This window comes from Esox lucius, chromosome 8 (genome assembly GCF_011004845.1).
Source record: "Esox lucius isolate fEsoLuc1 chromosome 8, fEsoLuc1.pri, whole genome shotgun sequence".
Lineage (NCBI taxonomy): Eukaryota > Metazoa > Chordata > Actinopteri > Esociformes > Esocidae > Esox > Esox lucius.
Window position 1 is genome coordinate 17,495,371 of NC_047576.1, and position 27,097 is coordinate 17,522,467.

The following is a 27,097-nucleotide window of genomic DNA, read 5'->3' on the forward strand; positions in this document are numbered from 1 at the left end:
GTTTTTGCAGGATGCCAGGAATTTACTTTCCTCTTGACAAATATTTATCCTGACATCGCAGGAACATTGGAAACTGGGTCTTGTGTCTCTGGCTGTTTTGCTCAACTTTTTGATATTGCTTTTGATATTGTTGTTTTGATAATGTTATCAGCGTTGTGCTGTTCCATTTTAGAAAACGAAACCCCCCCTCAGTTCTTTGTTCTGCTTGCCTATTGGGTATGCAGTCTTCACCTAGCTATTGAATGTGTGTCTCTTGTGCCTCTCCCCTACAAAGTGTAACATTGGGATTGAAAGTTGTCTAATAGTGTCTGCGTGTATCTCTCCTTGTCATTAGGAGTGCCATGATTGCTGACTGGGTCTACTGGCTGTCGGGCGGCTCAGAGGAACACATAAGCAAGCTCATCAAACTGTATTGGCAGGTGAGAATAGATGGCCCCGGAGCATAGGGGTGGGGGGGGGCAACACCGCCCAATCAAAAGCCCAATGAATGATTATTGCTTGAAAGACTGCCGACTGAGGTAGCTCTTAGCATATCAATCAGGCAGAACGCTGCATAGCAGTAAACCGTTTATAATGAACCTGAGAGAAGAGCGCGTAGTGAACCTAACCTAAACACCGACATGCAAAGGTCATCCATGAGTCGTCATCTTCAATCACACAAACTGGGTTACATTACGTGGTTCACTTACGTTAATGATCTACACCACCACCATCACACAAGTTACAGAATTGACAAGTCCATGTATAGTCTTGGCTAGATTTGACCATTTTTACCTGCCTGGCAAATGTCAAGCATAACAACCACACTAAAGCCCAAGTTTCTTTAGTGTTGGAGGGATACATGCAAACCCATAATGTTGCACCCACTGAAGTAATTTTTCTTAACTTCAAGTGTCAGGAAAGTTTGCAGAGTTTTAAATTGGAGGACAAAATGAATGCTTTTGACCTCGAAAGACGGTTCAAGCAGATCTGCATCTGTGCCAGAATTTGCATCCGCTTGAAGTAATAGGATCGTGGGATAGCTTTTAGTATACAGTACATCAAGCACCTTACGTTTTATTCATTTCCGCCCCATGTGAATTTCAATACGTTTGTGTGTGTGTGTGTGTTTATCCTGACGGCCCTTAAGAAGGGTGCATTTCTATCTCCTGACATCACAAACAACCTTCTACTCATTCTGGGTTTCATGTCCCTTACTAACAGTCCCGCATTTAGAATCTCCACTTTTAATGTTTTCTTTGTCATATTATCAGGGGAGAAACTTCTGACCACCATTGATGCCGCTTCTTTTTTTGGTTGATTTTAATCTTTTCAGCTAACTCATTCCCAGTTTTGAGGCGATACTTTCTCACTAAACATGCACATGGAAATTAATGTTTAAGGAAGTCAGTTCTATTAAGGGCATTGGGATATATTTCCTTGACTGCAGACTAATGGCTTGGAAATTCTATGTTGTTACATCATAATGCCATATCCCTAAATGTAATAAGTGTACTGTAAAATATAACTTTGTTTATTAGGATGAGACTTACTGTGTCACAGGTCTTTCATCTTTACTGCTATCAATAGAGGTGGTTAAAATGTTGCTAGCTAGCTGAAAGGCAGAAATGATTTTGTTTTCAAGTAACCGTAATCTGCCTATTTAACAAGAATAAGTAAATGCATAGAGACCTAAATAGTAGAAGGGTATGATTTTTTTCTTAAAATAAAAAAGTAGGGTTCACCATATCGGTTTAGTTTCAGATAAATGTCAAAGGTCATGGTAACACCAAAGTCATGCTAATTCCCAATCTATTATCTGTTATCGCTCATTCAACGTAGATTTAGTGGGGAATAGATTAGTCCAGAAACATAACTATTTTCCCAATTGAAACATGACATTTTTCACATCAACCCATTGGAAAGTATGGCAATGTGAGGAAAAATAATGATTCAATATTTTGTTCTAAGTGGAATTTTTTTTCAGTCCAGTGAATCAAAGAAATCAGCGGGAGTAAACGCAACCTTTAATGGCCAAATCAGGAAATGTACTGTAGAAGGTCTTGTAGCAGCATGAAAAATTCAACTCAACATAGTATCTGAAGCAGCTCTGCTTTAATTAACTCATTTTAGAAGTATCTACCTCTGAATAAGGAAATCAGGGCTATGAGTCACTTTGACAACACTAGTGCTCTCAGTCGTCCCTTCTCCTCCCCCTCTCCTTCTCCTCCCCCCCTCCTTCTCCCTCACCCCTCTCCTTCTCCCACTCCCTGTAACGGCTCTGCATTCCCAGGCTCTGTTGGAGGAGGCAATCATTGTAGAGGACGGCTTTTCTGTCATGTACACCCCGCTCGCCGCCGGGGACTCTGTCGGGAATTGTATTGCCAAAGCTGAAAAGACCTTCAAGACACAGCACCCCGCCTTTACAGGCTACCTGTTCACAGGTACGGAATAAACCAGGTGGAAGGGAAGAAGGCCGATTTGTCTTACATCTCTCCGTGATTCGACCTTTAGAAACACACAGCCCTCCCTTTCAGATGTAGCTGTGAGCCAGATGAACCTCATTCGCCCCCACACCTTCCTCACGGCAGGGGCTGTGAGGTTGCCTGTCCTCACTGTCGGCCCGCAGGCTGAAGCACAGACTAGACGAGGTCAAACACACTCACAGCTACTACCTTAATTAGCCGGCCATGCCTTCACATCTCCTCATCTCTGCCCCATCCGCTCCTATCAAAACCGTTACACATCTTTCACACCCACAACTCACTTTCAATAAGCTGCCCCCCTCCCCGTGTGATTCAGCCATGTTAAGGTGTTTCTTTTTAGCCTCCCGTGCCCTTGTTCCATTAACCCTTATTTACCCTGGGCACCAAGACATGGGTTCTGACTGGGGCATATGTCCATGGAGCAGGTCAGATTTCCCAGACTGCTCCAGGGCGAGGCTTGAGCTGCAGTCCAGGGAAGGGGGGGGGGGGGGCGCTGAGGATCTCTGTATGTCTTGATTTAAAGTTACAATTCAGGCTAAGGTAACTGCTGCTCCCACCACAGTAAGACTGTGACCTGCGTTTGCAAACTACTGAACTACACGCGATTTTGTTCCACACATCAAATATGGGTGAAGTAGCCAATACTCTCTTTTTTGGCATCAGGCATCCCAATTCTCACAAACAGTAGTTACCATTGTTTAAGCACGCATTACACATTCTGTGGACATATGACCCAAAAGATATATGTTGTGGCAACGTAGTCAGTAACATTTCAGATATAAGTGTGAAATTGCTCCGTAAAGTACATTGAGAGCTATGCTACACACTACACACTAGCAGCTATCTCCATGGTGACCTCCGCCAGCTATAAGCACCAAGATCTTTACAAGCAACAATAACTGAATAACTGGAGAAACATTCAGTTTGTGAATTAGCTACAGTATCACTATAATACACCTCAGCAGCTGGGTTTCTGAGTATTACTTCACGTTTTTTACACACCCTACACCCTAAATGGCACCCTGTTCCCTATATAGGTCCCCTATTCCCTATTAGCCCTCCTTAAAAATTGTGTACTAAATAGTGTTTATGTTGACATTTGGAATGCAAAAGAGTTGTAATCCAAACACTGGAATGTCCTGGAGAAGACATCCACCCCCTGCTGTGAGTTGTATTAACATGAATTACCCTGGCCGATTAAAAAAATATATATTTCTGAACTTTAATGCATTTATGGAAAAAAACATGTGGACATTAACCAATGAAAGGGAAGACATTTGCGTGCTATTGAATATACTGTTTACAGCCAGGTGAAAGCCTGTAGCACATAAAAAGTCCATTCCTATTTCAACATTTTGTGAGAATCAGCTGACTCAAGCAGACACAGGGTATATACCATTCTCACACAAACAGTAGATACAGCAACAATTGTACTGGATTATATTGATTTGACAGGAACATGGGTTGTACCCAGAGTACATTGAGTTCAATGCACCAGTCAGATACATAAGGTGCGAACATGGTGGTCGTTCTGAAATTTGGGCAAACTGTGTTAATGCTTGTCTCTGGGTGGTACCTGTTAAGTGTTTTCTCAATGCAGTGTTGAGATTAAGATGTACTTATGATGTTTTTGACCCCATCTGTCCTGTCTCTTTTTGCCTGCCCCAGACCCCAGTGGTGGTCACCTCTTGCCTCAGACCACAGATTGGAGAAACCCCCCATCTGCTCAGCAGAGATACATCGTCACTCTGGGCTTCAGGAACGGAGAGGATGGCAACTTCCTCAGCAAACTCACCAACAGGACCTGGCCCTCTTTCACAGGTTCTGTACAGCTCACTGCCTAGCACGTTTTACTGTTAGCTAGCACATGAAAATCAGCATAAAGGCTCAAAATTAAATTTGTTGTATAATTTTATGTGTGGAAACATTGCAGCTGCTTACTTTCACACTCAAAGACAACGTTTAAGATGGCCAGTTTCAAGATTGGCCATCCTAACTGGTTATCCTGACTGGTTTGTAAAATTTGTCTTTGCACAATTTTCATATACTACTACATTTACACATCTAATAAGATGTCCCTAAAACTATAGACTATCTATCATTCAAATAGTATTTCTAATATGTATTTCACATGTAATACAAAAAATGCTTGGAATTAGTTGTGAAAGATAAAATCCTAGATGGATTGAAATTGTTAAACAGCATCAGACAAAATGGTTTGGAGATGTACCATTTTTATTTATAGCTTTCAATAGTAAGTCAAAGACATATAATGTTGGTTTCTCCAACAAACAATTTACACATTTGTGTATTGGTGCAAATAATTCACTCCCATTACTGATAACAAATTTGGCTCAAATTCATAAAGAATTTCTTAAAATACTTACATTTCTGTATGTCCTTCCCATCTGAACATAAGGAAAGAGATCATACCTTTCCACTGCTGTGCACACGGGTAAATGGTCACTAACCGTAAATAACAAAATATAGGCTCTAAGCACCTGTGGACTAGCTACTGATTATTCCACAGTACACTACTGATTACTGTGTAATATTTCTATTTACCAAGGTAAGTCAGTTAAAAATCGACTCATTTTCAACACTCTTTCCAAAGATAACACAGACATAATAAGAAAATGACATACAAGGAAACACTATATACTTAAGCAAAATGTGTTGGATACAGCCATGGTATATTGGTAATATACCACAAAAACCCAGAGATACCTTAAAGCAATTACAAACTGGTTACAAATGCATTAAAAAGCAATGTGATGTCATACCCCTGCTATACAGTATCATACACAGCTTTTAGTCATTCAGGCTTTAGGATTTGAACCTTCCTGTTTATAAAAGAGAATTGAGAATAAACATCAGAATATACTAAATGAAGAGGTATGTTGTCTAGTCCAATATTTACCAACTGCAGTTGACTGCCCTTCTAAACCTAGTTTTTCTTGTGAGTTTGTACATCTGTCTAAGTCAACTGGAGTGTGTATGTGAACAAAGCACTCGCTTTATTATGGACGTGTAACTCCAACAACTGAGAGTCAGTCGAGTGGTTTTCTTGGCTCCAAAAGCGGCCGCAGAGATGATGCAGAATACTGAAGTACATAGAAGCACATTGAGGTGTTCAAGTCACTCGCCCCGATGACATTACACATGAGGGAAGCGACTGTGACCTTTGCCCTTGATCTGCTGATCGTGTCACACTCTCAGCCCCATGTCCTTACAGCACCTTCACACTCACAACACCAAAGACATCACCGCTCTGTCGAGGGTTGCAAAATCTGGGGACTTTCAATAAACTCCCGTTCCCCCCCCCCAATACTTGCTGCAGGGTTTCCAGAAACAGGAGGGAATACATTTCTGGACAACCACAGAAATGATTAAAAGTTCCTTAAATCGTGTAACCTTAGCTGAGGCATATTGAATGCTCAAGTGGTGTCCATCTGTCAACTGTGTTCCCCCTATGTTTGTTTTCTGTTATGTAAAAATGAATAGCATTTAATTCTCTGCCCATGAGTATGATTGATCAATTGCTTCCGAAACCACAAATTTGACAAAGGATATTCAATAAGGCTATTCAGGTTGCCTGTTGTTGTTGCACACTACAGTGCCACAGGCTTATAACAAATGGGTTTGAGGCTGGTATGAAAATTGACCATGGTTTCAGATCATTACCTCAGCTGCCGGGTTTGGGTCAATACCATTTAAATTCTAGTCAATTCCAGAACTACATGAACATTACAAATTTCCGATTGTGTTCAAGGCTTTTCTATGAGGAAGAATCTGAATTTGGTTTACTTGCTGGAATGTAAATTACATTTTTGTGTCAATTTTGTTATTAGTAGTTTTGCCTTTTGTACCCAGTCATGTGGCAATCATTGCATCAAGGGGTGGCCCAATATTCCCAATGTTTAGATGAGACAAGTTTAGGCTGTTAATAACACAGGCACCCACAGTTGAAAATCTTTTTCCAGTAATTTATCATTTGATCAATCACATAATTTTACATCAGCTCTTTTTCAGCACTGATCTGATTTCTCAAAAGAGCAATTAGTGAACTGAAAAAGAATGACCTGAATCGTGTTACAGATTTAAATGGAACCATAGAGCTTCTGTATTGTACATTTATGTTTCAGTCCACATGGTCTAGGGAGCACCCAAGAGAGATGTTGAAGAATTGACCGTGCTGCTCTGACAAAACAATTACAGATGGAGTCTCCATTTTGGTGGCTGAGCGGGCTTCTATCATTGTTTGTCAGTTCATTTCTTCAGTAGTGCAACAGACAGACCAGGCTGAGGAGGTCAGCAGTGTTTGCTCTCTTCAAAGGACTGTGTGGGGGATCGATGCCTTTGTCTAAAGTATCAAAGACATGAGCGCTGCATGGGTCTTTTAAGCCACTGGTCATTTGCCGGTGGGGCCGGTGGGATTGTGTCTCTGAGCTCACCGATAGGGGACATGACCGTGGCAGTTGTGGGTGTTCCACGTCATTGTGAATATGATATAATATAGTTTAGCCTGAAAAATAGGTCCAAACAAGTTTTCCTGGCATGTCACCACTAGGAAAAATGAACAATGAGAAAGTGTTAGAACTGGGGTAACTTAGGTTTAGGTGAAATTGGTTTGGTTTAGGGATAGAATTACACATTAATGCTAGGCATAAACATTTATTTTTGAGGTTAAGTTAAGGGTTAGGTTTAGGGGGAAGGAATGGGGAATATGGATTTCTGGTTAGGTTATTTAAGAGGATACAATTGCGTGTGACACAAAGATTGCACCAGACACCCTGTAGATCCCACATCTAGAATAAAGAACAACAGCCACTGCACGTTGTTCTGTCATATATATTTTATGCTCATGAGAGACAGTGGGTAAAGATATAGTGGACAGTTTTTGCTGAAAGAGCAGAGGGAAAGATTCCAACCCATGCTGCAACCGTACATGAGCACCAGAAGGAGTGTGTTAAAAGTCAGGAGTTAAAGTCTAACCTTCCATAATTTCCGTGTTCTAGCGTGAACTTATAGTAAACTAACAGGTTGTGCAGAGACATGGTCCCTGCCCATGGTCCCTGCCCATGGTCCCTACACATGGTCCCTACACATGGTCCCTGCCCATGATCCCTGCCCATGATCCCTGCCCATGATCCCTGCCCATGGTCCCTGCCCATGGTCCCTGCCCATGGTCCCTGCCCATGGTCCCTGCCCATGGTCCCTGCCCATGGTCCCTGCCCAAGCCCATATGCAGCTGCCCATCAGACACCAGGGTTAAATACCTCTCCACACCCTTCATACGTCTCCACTTCGCCTGCTCCCTCTGATTCCTACTGTCAATAAAAGCCTTGAGGAAAATATATATGGACAGTGAATGTCCACTCTCCTTAGAAGAGAAAAAGTGTACACTAAGGTTCAGCTGCCTTGACTGACTGTATTTACTTGTTTGTTTTGTTCAGGACTCAGCGTTCCATTCGGCTGCGGCAACCCAGAGGACATAAGGAGACTGTGTGACACATTCAGCAGGCGGATCCTACCAGTCTTAGATTTTATTAAGTGCACCAAACTAGCTGTGGGTATATGGCAACTTGCTTTGAGTTGAGGAAAACTGAGCAGCATCGGAGGGGGGAAAGAAACCCAGAAAACGTCCTAAAAAGAGTGGGACTATACTGATTATTAACCTGCAACAAAAGGCGCTGGCTATCACCATCCTGGAACACCCATTCAACCTGCGCTCAATCCGTCAATTACCCTCTCCTCTCACTGAGCAGGATCCTGTGAAAGTCGTCACGGCCCAGCCGCGGCTCAGTTGTTAGGGCTCATTTCTCTGGCAAGCAAGGCAGCAGCTTTTAAGAGCTTGAGTAGCTCCCCGCTGTGATGTTTAGCCTATCAAGTCAGGACGCTCTGTCACATTCTCCTAACAAATTGCGTCTGTTTCAGAGGCATTAACAGTAACTATATCTTCATTTCAAAACCCTTTCTCATGTTGGGACGCTGTGTAAAATGGAAATAAAAACAAAACGCAATAGTGTGAGAATCATTTAAACCCAGTATTCAAAGGATTATACGACAAAGAGAACATATCAAATGTTGAAACTGAGAACTGTTATTGTTTCTTGAAAAATATAGTCCCTGATGCCAGCAACACTTTTCAAAAAACTGGGACAGGGCAACAAAAGACCAGAAAAGCTGTGTAATGTTCACCATTAGTGGTGTTCACCGCTACTAATGTTCGCAGCTATTTTAAGAATAATGTTTCTCAATGGAAAATAGGAAAGAGTTTGGGGATCTCATCATCTACGGCATGGGCGAGGCTAGCCCCTTTTTAGGGGTGCTTCAGCACCCCAAAAAAGGAGCTCAGCACCCCTAAAACTTGGAGTAAGAAATGTTGTTATTCTAACATTTTTGTTCGTCTTTCACAAGGTTAAATAATGTCCAAAACATACTCTGTAGTTTGTGGTTTAAAATTGTATGTGTTAAGGATGAAAATGAAAACATCCTCGCTTAGCAAATGGTTTCTCTTCTTCTACTTCTCCTCTGTACCTGCACCGCTCAGCACGACCGTCATCCAGCGCGAAACACACGCAGAGTGAGAACCCGTTATGTAGTGTTGTGAATCAGCTAAGTTGCTCCAAAGCTGTGTCTCACACTTCTTTCCTTTTACCTAGAGTTGTTCCGATTCCGAAACCATATCGATGAGTACTGGAGTCAGTATCCTGAATCACGGTACACCTATAATAAGTGTTTATTATAAAAAACTGCGTACGTGTGTCTCTGTTGTTAAAGTTTATCGTTAATTTGATACTCATTTTAACAATCGGGAGTCATGTAAACATGACATCACGTGCGTCTTTTCTGGTCAGTCATCATGGAAACATGAAGCCCTGGCGTTTGGCACAGAGTGAAAACAAACATATCACTGTATACCACCTGTATGTGTGAAAACACTCACTGTGGCTTTTTAAATGAATTTATATCTGTTTTTTTTCAATTGTGGCTGACAATCAAACTAGACAATAAAAGAAAGTTGATACAAAATGAGGCACATGGGGTTAACGGTCAGGAAAACCAGCTGAGTGAAGATGGTTTTGTGTTTGTTACAGGGGGCTGTCTGTGTGAACTTTCACAATTAAGCTGGTTCTCAGAAAAGGTCTCAAAAAAAAGAAAAGAAAAATCTGGATTTTGGAGTTGAACCAATGTTAAAATGATAAAGTTATTTTTCATTAGACATATTTTTTGTTTTTGTATGAAAAGAGGGTGGGTGGTGGCAGTGGGGCTCATTGGGTGCTCAGCACCCCTAAAGCTCTGACCCTAGAATCGCTCCTGATCTACGGTACATAATATAATTAAAAGATTCAGAGAATCTAAAGAAGTCTGTGTACACAAGGGACAAGGCCAAAAAGACGATTGGATGGCCGTGATCTTTGGGCCCTCAGACGGCACTGCATTAAAAACCGACACGATTCCGTAGTGGAAATCACTGCATGGGTTCAGGAACACTTCTGAAAACCACTGTCTGTGAACACAGTTTGTCTCTGCATCTACAAATGCAAGTTAAAACTCTACCATGCAAAGAAGAAACCATATACACTCACCTAAAGGATTATTAGGAACACCATACTAATACTGTTTGACTCCCTTTCGCCTTCAGAACTGCCTTAATTTTATGTAGCATTGATTCAACAAGGTGCTGAAAGCATTCTTTAGAAATGTTGGCCCATACTGATAGGATAGCATCTTGCAGTTGATGGAGATTTGTGGGTTGCACATCCAGGGCACGAAGCTCCCGTTCCACCACATCCCAAAGGTGCTCTATTGGGTTGAGATCTGGTGACTGTGGGGGCCATTTCAGTACAGTGAACTCATTTTCATGTTCAAGAAACCAATTTGAAATGATTCGATCTTTGTGACATGGTGCATTATCCTGCTGGAAGTAGCCATCAGAGGATGGGTACATGGTGGTCATAAAGGGATGGACATGGTCAGAAACAATGCTCAGGTAGGCCGTGGCATTTAAACCATGCCCAATTGGCACTAAGGGGCCTAAAGTGTGCCAAGAAAACATCCCCCACACCATTACACCACCACCACCAGCCTGCACAGTGGTAACAAGGCATGATGGATCCATGTTCTCATTCTGTTTACGCCAAATTCTGACTCTACCATCTGAATGTCTCGACAGAAATCGAGACTCATCAGACCTGGCAACATTCTTCCAGTCTTCAACTGTCCAATTTTGGTGAGCTTGTGCAAATTGTAGCCTCTTTTTCCTATTTGTAGTGGAGATGAGTGGTACCCGGTGGGGTCTTCTGCTGTTGTAGCCCATCCGCCTCAAGGTTGTGCGTGTTGTGGCTTCACAAATGCTTTGCTGCATACCTCGGTTGTAACGAGTGGTTATTTCAGTCAAAGTTGCTCTTCTATCAGCTTAAATCAGTCGGCCCATTCTCCTCTGACCTCTAGCATCAACAAGGCATTTTCGCCCACAGGACTGCCGTATACTGGATGTTTTTCTCTTTTCACACCAGTCTTTGTAAACCCTAGAAATGGTTGTGCGTGAAAATCCCAGTAACTGAGCAGATTGTGAAATACTCAGACCGGCCCGTCTGGCACCAACAACCATGCCACTCTCAAAATTGCTTAAATCACCTTTCTTTCCCATTCTGACATTCAGTTTGGAGTTCACAAGATTGTCTTGACCAGGACCACACCCCTAAATGCATTGAAGCAACTGCCATGTGATTGGTTGATTAGATAATTGCATTAATGAGAATTTGAACAGGTGTTCCTAATAATCCTTTAGGTGAGTATATAACCATATATAAACAAGATGCAGAACCGCCACCAACTTCTCTGGGCCCGAGCTCATTTAAGATGGACTGAGGCAAAGTGGAAAACTGTCCTGTGGTCTGACTAATAAAAAAAAAAGTATTATTTTGGGAAATCATGGTCGCCGGGTCCTCTGGTCTAAAGAGGAGAGGGACCATCCAGCTTGTTATCAGCACACAGTTCAAAAGCAAACATCTGTTATGGTATGTGGGTGCATTAGTCCACATGGCATGGATGACTTACACATCTGTGAAGGCACCAATAATGCTGAACATACAGGTTTTGGAGCAACATATGCTAAATTATTAAACGAAAATATGACAAAGAACTGTTGAGTAGCTGAAATCCTATATCAAGCAAGAATGGGAAACATTTCACCTTCAGCACTTGGTCTCCTCAGTAACACAGTGGTAATGTAACACAGTGGTAAACATGCCCCTGTCCTAGCTTTTTGAAATGTATTGCTGGCATCAAATTCAAAACATTTTTTCTGGCATATAAGCTTTCTCAGTTTCAACATTTGATATGTTGTCTTTGTTCTATCAATTAAATATAAGGATCAATTGTTTTGCACATCATTGCATTCTGTTTTTCATTACCTTTTACGCAGCGTCCCAACATTTTTGGAAACGGGATTGTACAATTCCCACAGTTTATAACTTGTGAATTCTTTGTTTTATCTCAGAACGTTTTCTAAATTGGTGATGAACACCCTATCCTTTAATAGAGCAACAATGGTCATTAATTTTAGCTCGTCATCTGGACATAATGTTGTGACGAGTACATTTTCAAAGAGCACATTTTTATAATGCAGATGGTTCAGAGTTCTGTGAGGACCGCGGCATCCTTGATGTCTTTTGTTGCTACTTGAATCATCTCGATACAGAGGAAGACTGTAGATACATCTAAAAGGAAAAGCACAGGTTCTGTGGAGAGCAGAACTCAATGTACATGAGGCCTAGCTCTTTGAGATCTGAGAGGAACTAATGGTTGAAGCCATTTCAAAAGGAGCCTTTGGTGTCCTCTTATCTGTAAGGAATTGATTCACTCATAGCAGCTCTCGCTCTCTCGCATATACAGACTTTTCTACCCAATTATGTGCCATAGCCTTTAGTTGTATGGCTATTCAGGGATGAATTAAGGTGTGTGTTTTACAGAGTGTAAGACAGGATGAAAGGAGTAGCATGGAGCTTCAGGGTGGCTTGTGACAAAGACTTAGTGAGGAGGCTGTTTGCACTGTTATTGTCATCACCGTCGTCATTGTTGTTGAGATGTGCTCGTCCCTTTGTGATTAGCGTGCTCATTTCCTTCAATGCAGACCAGGTTAAGGATTGGTGTGCTGTTTCTCTGTGTCCTGTCTCATTAACTTAGCAGCCTGTGGCGGAGATGCCACAATCCCAAAGCCTAAATTATAGTCCAGGGAAACCAGTGTCTGACTGTCCCGTTCTAACATATCAAGGAGGCTCTGAAACTACAACCTGAGTGTCCACGCACAGCCGAAACCTTCACGTCTCCACATGTCCCAACCAACGCAGCTGTGATAGATGTCCAGAGTTCTTTTGAATACGTTGACAGCTTGAGTCGCCCTGAGAATTCCGAAAACAACGCATGCGATTCAGTCTTCTAGGACATGGCCCATGCATGCTTGTACTTGTTAGACACTCTGATAGACACTCAACACACACACGCACAATCATGTGAGGACATGCAGAGAGACACGCATTCAAACAGTAAGAGACAAAAACAGAATTGCCCACACAGAGACAGAGAGACATGAAAACACAGAATCACATCTACATAGAAAAACCCACGCCGCTCTACCCTGTGGCTTCTGGCACGTCGGGCAGACTCCAACACCCTCAACACCATGTAGACGGCCCTGTCACCCACAAACCCGCTTTCGCCTCCCGCTGCTCTCAATAATTCAACTGGCTGATCGCTGAGCCCTTTTTTCCCTCCTCTCCTCGTAAGATGAGCCAAAGCAAACCTAAAGAAGAGATTTAATTTGGAGCTGTACAGCAGAGCCCTGGCTGTCGATTTCAGGAGCATCGTGATTTGATTACATCTGCGTCCGTGGCACCGGCTCAATGAGATGCAGGAGACACAATGGTTATTAAATTAGTCACTCTGCAGCTGAGAAGCCTTGAGGAAATCCTATCATGTCGCTATTGAAAAACTTGATCTCTCAACCGCATCTGACAGAACCCCTTTCGCTCTGTTACGACACGTCTAGACATTGGACTTGAACACACTCCAACAATTTTTGTATATAATTATTTGTTGCATGTTTTTGGTCGAGCCGTGAAGGACACAATGCTTCTCAAATGGGGATCGGTTTTTCGTGTGTGTTAGGCCAGTTTTTTGCATTTTGTGAAGCACATCTCTGTTATGTTCAGGGTCGTAGTTATACTCTTCAGCTTGTGATGATATGGAGACAGTGGCAAATAGCTTACAGTAGACACCAACAACGCGATAATTTGCGTAGTTTAACTGGCAACACAGAGGCAGAATAATCACAGAGGTGAAACAAATGGTAATGGATGAAAATTAAATGAGGATGCAGCCCTGTTGGCCCTTGTGCTGCTCAGGTCTGAAGCATCCCCAACGTGGATGGTTAGAGTGTAGGTGACCACTACAACAAAATAATTCTATGAAATATTCAGAGGGAGCAAAACAAAACAGCAATGCTCAGAAAGTGTGGCAGTGTTGTTGTTTTTTTTTTTGAGGGATATTGAAAGTAAACAGAGATGGCTGGCTGTTCGGGTCAAAACGAGCAGGCACAGACAGCGGTGCTGGCTGGAAGAAATTATGCTTGCTTGAGGATATGTATCTGTACTAAAAAAATGACCGTAAAGGGGATGAATGACAGAGGGGATAATTGCAGGCCACGCTCCCATTGAAGAAAAGGGCTTTGGGAAGTGGAGCAGCATCAGTGGCCTCGTTTATACACTGACCTTAGCAGGGCAGAAATCACCCCACGGGAGGAGGGGGCAACCTTGAGGCCTGTGCCGGGAAGATATGGGGGGGGGGGGGGGGGTTCAACATTTTTCAACATGATTTCCAGCCTTTTGTTGCCTGGGAATAAAAGGGCCGAGGCACTTTGTTAAGTTCCAGTGGTCGGAGAAAGAACACAAAAGAGATGCCAAAAGATATCTACAGTGATGGATCGCTTCAGGAAGCGTAGGTTTTTTACATTCGATTAAGGTGAACAGATGTCCCCGTTTTTGGTGGCCAGGCCCGGGTCAGAGTGGCCATGAAAAACATCCTGCCTTAGCCCTCAGGACGAAAAACAAGTAAATCAAGGCGGAAACTTCAATAATCAGAGCCTGTAGTATAATCGGAGGCTGTAGTATAATCGGAGGCTGTAGTATAATCGGAGGCTGTAGTATAATCAGAGTTGCTTGTAAAAATGTCTTATCCCTACACCAAACCTTTTTACGGGCAGTATCAATCGTTGACCCACCACGCATACACAACCATATTAAAGGAAAAAGACTGTTACATTCAGTATCAGGTCTTTGGTGATTTAAACAATTTGATGTAACTTATTGAAAGCTTAAAACATTAAGGCAAATTTGGGGTATTTATGTGTAAATAGATAATAGAATGTAGTTTCTGGATCCTATAGATTTTCTAGGCTTACAGATATGTCAGATTCCACTGGCGGCATGACTTTTTTAACTAAAGCTTGGAGAAAGTCGTTAACAGCTGTAAAAGCTCCGAAACTCTGCAACGTGCTAATCCTGCTGAAGACCTTTCATTCTCCTTCTGTTGTGTTACATTTCAGAGTAGACCGTGGAGTGGCAATCCTCGTCTGCCACCATGCCGTTGTCGCTTGAAATATCAAAGGCGTAATGAACAGTCACAGACACGTGCACAGCGTGACAGTGACAGATGTAGCAACCAAAGGGGAGCTGTATCAAAACAGTGCCATTAGGGATCACCGGCGCCGACTACAAAGACGGGGGTTGATTGGGGTGCGGGTCGTTTTTTTCTCCCACGTTTCCCTGGTTTTCACATACTATGTTTGTGTCGACACAACAGGCAGGTTTTTCCCCAGGCTCAGGGCTTGTGGAGAGGCTGCAGTACTCGGGCTATCTGGAGCAGGTCCACCGTGGCAGGGAGCAGACCGCCATCCTCCACCAGACGCTGGCCGAGCTCGCCGTCGCCCCGTACTTGCAGGACCTCCACCACGTGGACGCCACGCTGGTAAGCAGCCTGCATTGGGCGTCGGCACCTCTTTTCCCCTTTATCTTGTGAGATTATTTTATTGACTCCACGGTGAGGACATTGCTAACATCCCAGCTCTGAAAGTCACTCCATTAAATCTAAAAAGGTTAAGGCTAAGTTATGGGTTATATAAGAGTATGGGATAGGGTAAGGACAAGCCAAATGTTCTCTTAGAGCAGTGGTAATCAAATCTGGACTTTGAAGCCAGTTCCACTCCATTCTTTCATTGGAAATCTCTAATTAGGGACTTTGTTTAGACCTGGCACACCAGGTGGGTGTAATTAATGATGAGATAGTACCAAAAGCCAGCAGGTTCCAGACCTTGTAGGGCAGGTGTATTCAACTCTTACCCCTATGAGGGCTGGAACCTGCTGGTTTTCTGTTCTACCTCATCAATAATTGCGCTCACCTGGCGTCCCAGGTCTAAATACACTGAACAAAATAATAAACGCAACACTTTTGTTTTTGCCCCCATTTATCATGAGCTGAACTAAAAGATCTAAGACTTTATGTACATAAAAGGCCTATTTATCTCAAATATTGTTCACAAATCTGTCTAAATCTGTGTTAGTGAGCACTTCTCCTTTGCTGAGATAATCCATCCTCCTCACAGGTGTGGCATATCAAGATGCTTATAAGACAGCATGATTATTGCACAGGTGTGCCTTAAGCTGGCCACAATTAAAGGTCAGTCTAAAATGTGCAGTTTCACTGTATTGGGGGGGTCCGAAAACCAGTCATTATCTGGTGTCACCACCATTTGCATCACGCAGTGCAACACATCTCCTTCGCATAGAGTTGATCAGGTTGTTGATTGTGGCCTGTGGAATGTTGGTCCACTCCTCTTCAATGGCTGTGTGGAGTTGCTGGATATAGGCAGGACCTGGAACACGCGGTCGTATACGCCGATCCAGAGCATCCCAAACATGCTCAATGGGTGACATGTCCGGTGAGTATGATGGCCATGCAAGAACTGGGATATTTTCAGCTTCCAGGAATTGTGTACAGATCCTTGCAACATGGGGCTGTGGATGAATGGCACAACAATGGGCCTCAGGATCTCGTCACGTTATCTCTGTGCATTCAAAATGCCATCAATAAAATGCGCCTGTGTTCGTTGTCCATAACACACGCCTGCCCATACCATAACCCCACTGCCACCATGGGCCACTCGATCCGCAACGTTGACATCAGCAAAACGCTCACCCACACGACGCCATACGTCTGGCATCTGCCCTGTACAGTGAAAACCAGGATTCATCCGTGAAGAGAACACCTCTCCATAGTGCCAGACACCATCGAATGTGAGCATTTGCCCACTCAAGTCAGTTACGATAACAAACTGCAGTCAGGTCGAGACCCCGATGAGGACGACGAACGTGCAGATGAGCTTCCCTGAGACGATTTCTGGCAGTTTGTGCAGAAATTCTTTGGCTGTCCGGGTGGCTGGTCTCAGACGATCTTGGAGGTGAAGTTGCTGGATGTGGAGGTCCTGGGCTGGTGTGGTTACTCGTGGTCGTGGTTGTGAGGCCGGTTGGATGTACTGCCAAATTCTCTGAAACGCCTTTGGAGACGGATTATGGTAGAGAAATGAACATTCAATTCACGGGCAACAGCTCTGGTGCCAATTGCACGCTCCCTCAAAACTTGCAACATCTGTGGCATTGTGCTGTGTGAAACATTAAGGCATCACATATTTTCTGACAGACATTAAGGCATCAAATTGCACTTGCCTCCCATAGCAGAATCTTTGGCCACACTTTGTCTTAGTAGAACCATATTATTAACATTTTAGTTATTGAGCAGACTCTTTTATCCAGAGCGACTTACAGTTGGGAGCTAGGTGGGACAAACGCACGACAAAAGTAAAAGTAAATAGACTTTACTCAGTGAAGTAGCAATCAGCAAATTCAATGCTGAAAAAGTACATTAACAGGCAAGCGTATAAAGAAGGATGAGCTCCGAGGAGAAATAGTTAACGTAGGCACTGCGAAGAGCATCTGTGATACAGAGTAGATCGTCTCGGTTTAGCGATCCGTCTTGAAGCCTGACTGGTGAAAATAGAGAAGATTGGTCTGAGAGATAACATTTGGAGTTGGTTAGAGCCAGCATGCTCGAGTGTGTTGGAATTAAATGATTGAAGGCATATTGCATTTTTCAGAATGGGTCAAATATTTGTTTCTTGGGGACAGGAGAGACTCTGGCCTTTCTGATGTCAGATTGGACAGGGACGATTGGATGAGGGAGGTGAGGAATGGGAGAAGATGATCTTGAGAAGGGAGGAAGGGTTGAGAGGGGGCAGGTTTTTGGGAGACCAAAATATCACTAGCTGTTGGAATGAATCTGATGAGGATGGGGAAACACTTGTTAAGCCGTAGACACGTTTACTGTCTGAGTGACCAGTGGACCCTACAGGGTTGAGTGAATTAGGTGCGGATGTCAACAACCTTCATTTCAAAGCGGTTGACAAACTCAACCACCAGAGAGGGAAAATAGAGGGGGGCAGGATTAGGGCGTGAGGAGAAAGCAACGACTTTCCATGGGCTAGAGGATGAAGGTGGACATTTTGAGTGATAGAAAGTGGCTTTAGCAGCGGGTTGACAGGAAGAGAAAGGATGATAGGTCATTTGGAAGTCATAGGATTTGGAAAGAGGGGATTAGGGTCAAAGAGGCAGAAACAGGATAGAAAAGGGGAAAGTATTTAGCAGATGGGAGAGGTGATAGGATAGAGGAGAGAAACTTTGGGGAGGGAGAACAGAAATTGTGATGACTCACAACCATTTAAGTAAGGGTGATCAGAGACCTGTAGTGATCACAAAGTAGTGGGGAAGAGAGGAAATGTTCACTTTAGTAGCCCTGTGCAGACACCACGATAACAAGACACTATCGGACTATGGGAAAAGACACAGTCAGATGAAGAGTGAGTATGTGGATTAGTAGTATTTTCTTGGGTAATCCATGTCTCCTTCAAGGCCAAAACATCAAGGGGCTGAAGGCAACATATTTTGAGACTAACTAGCCTTGTTGACAGCAGACCGACAGTCGGATGGGATCTTACTGTCCTTCCTGCAAAACAACCCTGCAGAACAACTCGGCAGAACTGTCTTTGTTTCAGGATCTTTTCAGCAAATATACATCAACTTGAAAAGATGGATGCTTCCTGCTGCTGCTGAAAGAACCGGGGAGGCTTTCGTACTCAAAATTATATTATTAATATAAATATTTCCCAATTTATCCTGGCACTGATTTCCAAAACAATGAGAAATTGCCCTGCCTCTTAAACCTAGTAAATCAGCCAACAGCAAGTTATGAAACATTTAACTATTGAAGTAGGCTACTGAGAAGATAGAAGGTACTTGGCTCTAACTAACAAAACACAGTACTAGACAACATTAGATTAAGATAGAAATATACATATCACCTCTTAGTAAAGCATGGCTCCACTAGCTGCAGTTCCAAACCATTTCTGGTACAGGGGTGAACAGGGGGCCTCCCCTGGGGCTGAGGTGGTGTTATCTAGGAGCACTTTAACAGCACACAAGCAAAAACAACTAGGCTAGGCTTGTTTTAATAAAGTCTTAAATTATGCACGCCAATAAGAAGAGCTTTGTTTTGAATATTTATGAGACGGGAAAAATCAGCCAAGTGAAAGCCGGGTCTTTTATGTGTGTGTACGGAGAGAGAGAGAGAGAGTGAGGGAGAGGCTGAATTGAATAGACACCCAGGAAACATAAGGAAATATAGAGATGCCATATGTAAGTGTAATTGGGGTATACAGCTGGTGAAGCTTAATAATTGCCTCTTTACTAGATTAGTGACGTGCAGTACTTAGATTAACCCCAGATCAATGCAGCACAATGGCTGTGATATCACAATCCAATCGGCCATGAATAGATCGGGGGTTCGGGGCAGGGGGCTCATTTCAGCCAAGTTTATTCAGGCAACAGCTTTTGACCAAATTCTTCCCATTTCAAATGTTTCATCTGGCTCAATACATACACCTTCATATCTACCAACACGGATATAACAGTACAGTAGAGGGGTTGTCTGGCGCATACTCCGCTGCCATGACGATGAGCCTCCATTTAGCAGGCAAGTTAAAAAAAACATGTCCAAAACAATGCTATTTCTGTCAGAGAGAAGATGCTTAAATATCTATCTACTGCTCTTCTGGTGGATGTTAATGGGTAGTTCCGTCCAGTCACTCAGTACTGGGAGCAGGGTTTTCTTAGCTGCTGAGTTCTGATCTGAGTTCAGTGGATGTCCGGCTGGAGTGCACAAATAACGCTGTTTTACCAGCGAGTGCTTAATAATTTAGAACACATGCTGCAGGTGGAAGAACTGGCCCACAGAATAGCCTCCTGTGACTGGAGATATAGAAGGGAATAAAAGTGTTGGCCAAAAGCAAATGGTGAAGGCAGGTGAACCAGGTGTCTTGCCATGTGTGTGTATGTGCATATACAGGTGCTGGTCATAAAATTAGAATATCATCAAAACGTTGATTTATTTCAGTAATTCCATTCAAAAAGTGAAACTTGTATATTATATTTATTCATTACACACAGACTGATATATTTCAAATGTTTATTTTTTTTAATTGTGATGATTATAATTGACAACTAATGAAAATCCCAAATTCAGTATCTCAGAAAATTAGAAAATTACTTAAGACCAATACAAAAAAAAGATTTTTAGAAATGTTGGCCAAATGAAAAGTATGAACATGAAAAGTATGAGCATGTACAGCACTCAATACTTAGTTGGGGCTCCTTTTGCCTGAATTACTGCAGCAATGCGGCGTGGCATGGAGTCGATCAGTCTGTGGCACTGCTCAGGTGTTATGAGAGCCCAGGTTGCTCTGATAGTGGCCTTCAGCTCTTCTGCATTGTTGGGTCTGGCGTATCGCATCTTCCTCTTCACAATACCCCATAGATTTTCTATATGGTTAAGGTCAGGCGAGTTTGCTGGCCAATTAAGAACAGGGATACCATGGTCCTTAAACCAGGTACTGGTAGCTTTGGCACTGTGTGCAGGTGCCAAGTCCTGTTGGAAAATGAAATCCGCATCTCCATAAAGTTGGTCAGCAGCAGGAAGCATGAAGTGCTCTAAAACTTCCTGGTAGATGGCTACGTTGACCTTGGACCTCAGAAAACACAGTGGACCAACACCAGCAGATGACATGGCACCCCAAACCATCACTGACTATGGAAACTTTACACTGGACTTCAATCAACGTGGATTCTGTGCCTCTCCTCTCTTCCTCCAGATTCTGGGACCTTGATTTCCAAAGGAAATGCAAAATTTACTTTCATCAGAGAACATAACTCAGCAGCAGTCCAGTCCTTTTTGTCTTTAGCCCAGGCAAGACGCTTCTGACGCTGTGTCTTGTTCAAGAATGACTTGACACAAGGAACTGAAACCCATGTCTTGCATACGTCTGTGCGTGGTGGTTCTTGAAGCACTGAGTCCAGCTGCAGTCCACTTTTTGTGAATCTCCCCCACATTTTTGAATGGGTTTTGTTTCACAATTCTCTCCAGGGTGTGGTTATCCCTATTGCTTGTACACTTTTTTCTACCACATCTTTTCCTTCCCTTCGCCTCTCTATTAATGTGCTTGGTCACAGAGCTCTGTGAACAGCCAGCCTCTTTAGCTATGACCTTTTGTGTCTTGCCCTCCTTGTGCAAGGTGTCAATGGTCGTCTTTTGGACAGCTGTCAAGTCAGCAGTCTTCCCCATGATTGTGTTGCCTACAGAACTAGACTGAGAGACCATTTAAAGGCCTTTGCAGGTGTTTTGGGTTAATTAGCTAATTAGAGTGTGGCACCAGGTGTCTTCAATATTGAACCTTTTCACAATATTCAAACTTTCTGAGATACTGAATTTGGGGTTTTCATTAGTTGTCAGTTATAATCATCAAAATTAAAAGAAATAAACACATGAAATATATCAGACTGTGTGGAATGAATGTATACATTATACAAGTTTCACTTTTTGAATGGAATTACTGAAATAAATAAACTTTTTGATGATATTCTAATTTTATGCTGTATATGTATACTGTATATGTTTTACTCTACTTGTTGGGAACCAAATTCCCACAAGGATGGTAAACCAAGGAAAAGGTGCCCTTTTGGAGGCATCACCGGTCTCTGTGAAGAAAAGGGCTTTTGATTTTAGGTTTCACATAAAAGTTCCAGTTGGGGTTAGGGTTCTACATGAACTGAGTTAAAGTGAGGGGTTACGGTCAGCCTTTTGGGGGGTTAGTGTTACGATTAAGGGATATAGTATTTTGATAGGGAATAATGTTTGGGGTCCCCACAAGTGTAGTAAAATGTGTGTGTGTGTTTGTGTGTGTGTTGGGGGTGGGGGGGGGCTGCTCTTCCCTCTTCGCCGTCACACACAGCGCTATAGATGAATGGGCTCCAGAGTGCAGCCCCATGTATATTACCTCCTCCCACGCACCTTGATGGACGAGTGCTGTTTGACAATTTGTCCACATTGTCTTCCCCTCGCCCACTGCTGCCGTAAAAGGCCTCAGCCTCTCTGCAGAAAAAAAGACAAGATGGCAGCCCTCATTGTATGAGGAATGAGTTATAAAAATCATCATCCGACAAATGATTTTTTAATTAGCTTTGAAGTCTGTGTATTTAGAGAAGTTATTGCTGGTGTGCGAATTGTCCTCTGATAATCTTTATCTCTGGCCCACAGCTGGAGGCTCTAATGGCAGACAGCATGGACACCCTTGAAGGAAGGCGGACTGATCGAGAACGTGTGTGGAATAAAATGCAAAAGGTAAATAGAGGGAAAGGGGGGAAAGGGACAATGAGAGCGAGAAGGGGATTGAATAAGCATCGTCTCCTCTGTCCTCTCCCAACACACTTAGCATTCACACAACCAAAATCAAAAGAATGATTTGACATATCACATAAGGAAAGGGGAAAATGGCAAAGGCGTCACAGGGATATCCTTCTGGTACGCCTGTCACCTCCGAAGATTAACAATACTGAACTTTGAAATGGCATGGCTCACGGCGGGGGGGACATTTTTCCCTGATATGTTTCTGGTCATTTCTTTGTTAATTAGTGAGGCATTTTAGCTCACTACGGTACGTGGCGCTGCAAACAGACCTGGCTGTAGACCAAAAGCCCAAAGCGAAGCTACCGGGATACTTTAATGCGCATCAGCGTATAAACATCGAGCCCTGCTGGGCTGGAGCCTCGTAGGACGGCTGGAAATCAAAGAGAAACACAATATCCTTGATTGCATTTCCATTCTCTCGCCGTCTCTCGCTCCTGCGCGGAGTGGTCGCCTGGTGGGTGCCGGCGCGAACGGTGGAGGGCGAGGCTTCCAGCGGGGGAGGCGGCGGGGTAGTCAGGGTTGATGGTGAATGGGATGTGGGGGCGGGTGACACGGGGGGGGGGGGAGCGGGGCAGAGCATCGTTGGGTCAGTCTCTCTCACACCCGGCGGAGCATAACCGGCCCGTCGTTGATGCACCATATTAATCACTCCATCAAGTCTCTGCGCCCCCCACCCCAACCCAACCCCACCCCCCCGATACACACACCTTAAAGCCAGCTGCTGTAGGATGAGCCCTGTGCCGTGGGATGGGGGGGGGGGTTCGCTCTCTATCTGACCCACATATCATTGCCATTCAGGGTCTGCCAAACTAAGCCGGAGAGGGTTCAGCCGGGGAGCTGTTTCAGTTTTAATGTTTAAACATGTTCTCACTGTAATGGGTTCAGTAATAGATGTCATTTACCTGAATTATTCAGCGGGACATCACAGTTCGTTTTGATATTAAACATTTTTGCGGAAGGGTTAAGCATTCCACACGATACCTAATATAGGGTTCCAGGAAACACTATTGGTCATGTTGAATTGGCATTCTCATTTACTGACATCGTAGTAGGTGCTGTGTTATTGAGTTGTCTGGAGTGTGTGCTGTGGCCGGGAGTCCCTGAGGATAGTGTGCATTGGCCCGGCACCATCCACGTCAGGTTGGGCATGGTCATTTGCATCTGGTAGGCACTCGTGTTATTTCCTGAACGAGCGAGAAGTTCGCAAAGCAGCATCCCGGCTTGGAGGGTTATGTTTCAGAAGAACACGTCCTGATCTTCGACTTTCCTGCGCTGTCATTGTTACTGCATTGAGACTACATGACGGTGGACATTAGTCCATTAGGTTATGGGGAAAAATGTAAACTAACAAAGTGGGTCTGCCTTATCCTCCACAGGTATTTAATCCAAGATCCATTTGCACTGTTCCTTTATGTTCCTGTGTACTAGCGTTCATGCACCAGTCCACTCTATGAATTGTATAAGGTCATAACATTTCCTATACCCAGACCTGTAAATTCTATAATCAATGCCCGCCGCTATTTGCTTCATGTATCCTGTGAGTGGCAACCAACCTTTTCTCAATACCATAATTTATTGAGTGCGGCTGCTCCAGAAATATTTGAGGTGGCAAGTTCATTTTCCCTCCTCCACAGCTCTCTTCCACTCGCATAAATCAGCAGGGCATTAACTGACAAACACAAATGACGACTTGATTCTGACACAGCGAGGTCTGCATACACATTGATTTTCCTGTTTGTTTTTTGGCTAGTCATTATAAGACATTGGCCCTTGCTGTAAATTCCATTACATAAAAATAACTGCACTTTCCACAGTTCCGGCAGATGGACGGCATCAATGTTTTCTGCTCCATAAAATATCTCTAAGAAATGCGGAATGTGCCGCAGCCTGGTAGTGTTTCACCTTAACGTCTGACTACTTCCCCCCCCAAAAAATGGAAAAGATGGCAAAGCATTGGATCAGTGCACCTAGTGGTGGGTTCTTGTACAGGACTCTTGTGCTTAAATGACACGGAGCAAAACTACAAAATAGCTCTAAAACCTTGACTCACCCCAATGTTTCATTGCTATTGATTTTTAAACTAAGTTTGATTCTTAGACAGCAAAAAGGTTGGCTAAAACATCTGAACTCCCTAGTTGTGTTGGGACCGGGCCCCTGTTTATTGTTGGTGTTGATCAGGTAACACTCCTCAGACAAGTCTCTAATAGCATTCCCCGCCCTCCCGCCCTCGCGCTTATGCCCAGCCCCTTTGTTTCCTTCGCTGAGGTAATGACGGCTGACAGGTTTGATGGACACTTGACAGGCATATTGCAGTGAAACCCTAATGGGTGTGGCGTGGCTGCCTTTCAAGAGACAGCATCACCGCCTCATCCAGGAACCCGCTTCAAGCTGCCGCTCCTTCTCATGTACAAAGTGGGGTGTAGATGCAGCGCCACTCAATGAGGAGGGCCTAATAATGGGAGTTCAACTGAAATCCCAGGTTCCAATCCAAGCCGGGAGGGGTGTATGGAGTGCCCTGAAAGTGCAGGGGGGCAAACTCAGCCCTATTTCTCCTGCTCCGGGTTCAGGCGACTCTCCTGAGTATAGCTGTGGAGGTGGGATCCCGCTGATAGAAAAGGTGCACCCTGACAAAGCTCTGCCGTCAGACCAGCTCCACTGTCAGTCACAACACACACGTTCCCCCTCTTGGCCCGTCTCCTTCCTTCTCTCTGCCTTTCATCTCTCTGTCTGGCTCCTTGCTTTTTCTCTCGCTCTGTCTCTATCGTGCGTCTAACCTCTCTTGCTTTTTCTTTGTTTTTCTCCTTCTTTTAGCTCCGTCTCACTTTCTCTTGCTCTCCGTCTCCCCCTCTGTATCCCCTTTTCTTTGTCCCTCATTTATTTCCCCCCAACTATCTCTCTCTTTTTAATCTCTTCCTCTCTCTCCCACTCACTCCATCTCACTTTCTTTGTTTCACTTCTTTTTTGTAACCACCCTCCCTTCCCCACTTTGACTGCACTCCCTCTCCCTAGTACTTCAAACAGGCATTTTCTAAATTCATGTCTTCATCATACCTTTACCCTTCATATTTCACTCCCTTTCCTCCCCACCCCCTTCAGCCGGTATGAGCGTGGGCTGGGCACAGTAAATTCCCATGCCAGGACTTCACCACCCAATTGAATGAGGGAGGCACAGCCCAAACCCTACATCTCTACCAGGAAATGACATCCCTGGTGGGGTGGATAGGAGGAGGCTTTGCTGTTACCACAATCTAGCATATAACCTCGCACTACTGGAATAATGTGTGGCATTAACTATATCACACTGTAACATGTTTGGTTCTCTTGTGTTTTGAATTGGTTCCTGCTTAGGTGGGGATGTTGGAGGATCTGTTGTACCAACTGGAGGAGACCCATCTTAAAAACAAAGCTCAGAGGTCCAATAGCAAGCAGAGGGCCAGGTCCCGGGTCCCAAATGGAAAGTCCAGAGAGAGGTCCAGAGCTCAGGCCAAAATAGTGGCAAGTGACAGGACCAAGGGCCCTCACAAAGCAGTAGCACCAAAGAGCTTACCAGACCCAGGGTCTGACAGTCAGAAGAGTGGACTTGGAGCGTCCTTCTTTCCATTTCACAAAGAGTCATCTTAGACCTGAGCATCTTCCATAACATAACTCTAGGTTGGCAGAAATAACACATTTACTAGGGAATGCCAGCAAGCAGGCCAAAACCCAATCTCACCATAACAGGCAGAAAATCTGGGTGGTATTTTGAGTCTTACAATAAAACAGACATTATCATAATGTTCACAATGTCAGAGTATTATTCCAATAGTGTGGAAATATTGATAAAACATGCACTGGGCCTTTACTAGTCCTTGTTTATTCATTACATTTCTCCAGCCCCATGCTCTAGAAGATGAAAGCTCAATCAGATTCAAACGTGTGGGAGTGTTCAATTTATGCATAAGGAGATGTTTGAACTTGGTCATTACGCTTGTTCATGCGAGTTCTAATGTAAAGCAGCCTAACGGCTGGTTTGTAAACACACCAGAATTTCCATGGCGTAGTAGCATTATCATCCTAATGTATGCACAAACATCTCAGGAATCCGGCTACAAGTTCTGTCTGTTTTGAGAACTAACATGACAACCTTCTTTAAGCCTGGGTATTATCTTCATAATTCATGTTTGATTAATTAACAATTTATGAAATTAGTTAATTGTATTTACTAAAGCTGCACTAGGTAGGAGTTTTTCAGTAAAAAAACAAAACAATTATGGCATTTTGCAGTAATTCACCGGTCAGAAAGCTGTTCCGCACCATTGCCCAGTAGAGAATGAAGTTCAGAATAATAATCTGAAAAATATAATTACTTGTTCCAAAAAAAAGCAATAACACAGAGGTAAAATGCACGTTCACAAAACAACCCAAGGAGGATGGCCGGTCTCGCCGAAGGGGATTGGCTGGAAAGGGATTGCTGGAACAGAATTGGCTGGAAAGTAGCGGCATGCTCCAACAATTATTGCCACAATGCCACAGAACTGTCTGTGTTGCTAAACAACTCTTAGAAGGCCTCATAGCTTACACAACATGTTTATAGGGGACACAGTTTTGTTAGTTTTACTGAAAACAAATCCAACATTGTGCAGCTTTAATCTAAATATTGTATTAATTTGACTTACATTATTTAATTTAATATATATATATATATATATGTGTGTGTATATAGTCTGTGCAAACTCAAAACC

General features: G+C 43.5%; 1 protein-coding gene across 1 annotated transcript in view; it reads left to right on the plus strand.

Moving 5' to 3' along the window:
- Positions 1 to 26,199, plus strand: part of LOC105011714 (spermatogenesis-associated protein 16) — a 92,291-nt gene extending 66,092 nt beyond the window's left edge. The window contains exons 5-12 of the mRNA XM_034293785.1: positions 335 to 419; positions 2,273 to 2,423; positions 2,517 to 2,630; positions 4,134 to 4,286; positions 7,922 to 8,034; positions 15,333 to 15,497; positions 22,227 to 22,310; positions 25,725 to 26,199. Coding sequence (XP_034149676.1) covers positions 335 to 419; positions 2,273 to 2,423; positions 2,517 to 2,630; positions 4,134 to 4,286; positions 7,922 to 8,034; positions 15,333 to 15,497; positions 22,227 to 22,310; positions 25,725 to 25,997 — 1,138 coding nt within the window. The 3' untranslated portion in view covers positions 25,998 to 26,199. The remainder of the gene's footprint in view (positions 1 to 334; positions 420 to 2,272; positions 2,424 to 2,516; positions 2,631 to 4,133; positions 4,287 to 7,921; positions 8,035 to 15,332; positions 15,498 to 22,226; positions 22,311 to 25,724) is intronic.
- The last annotated feature ends 898 nt before the right edge of the window (positions 26,200 to 27,097 follow it).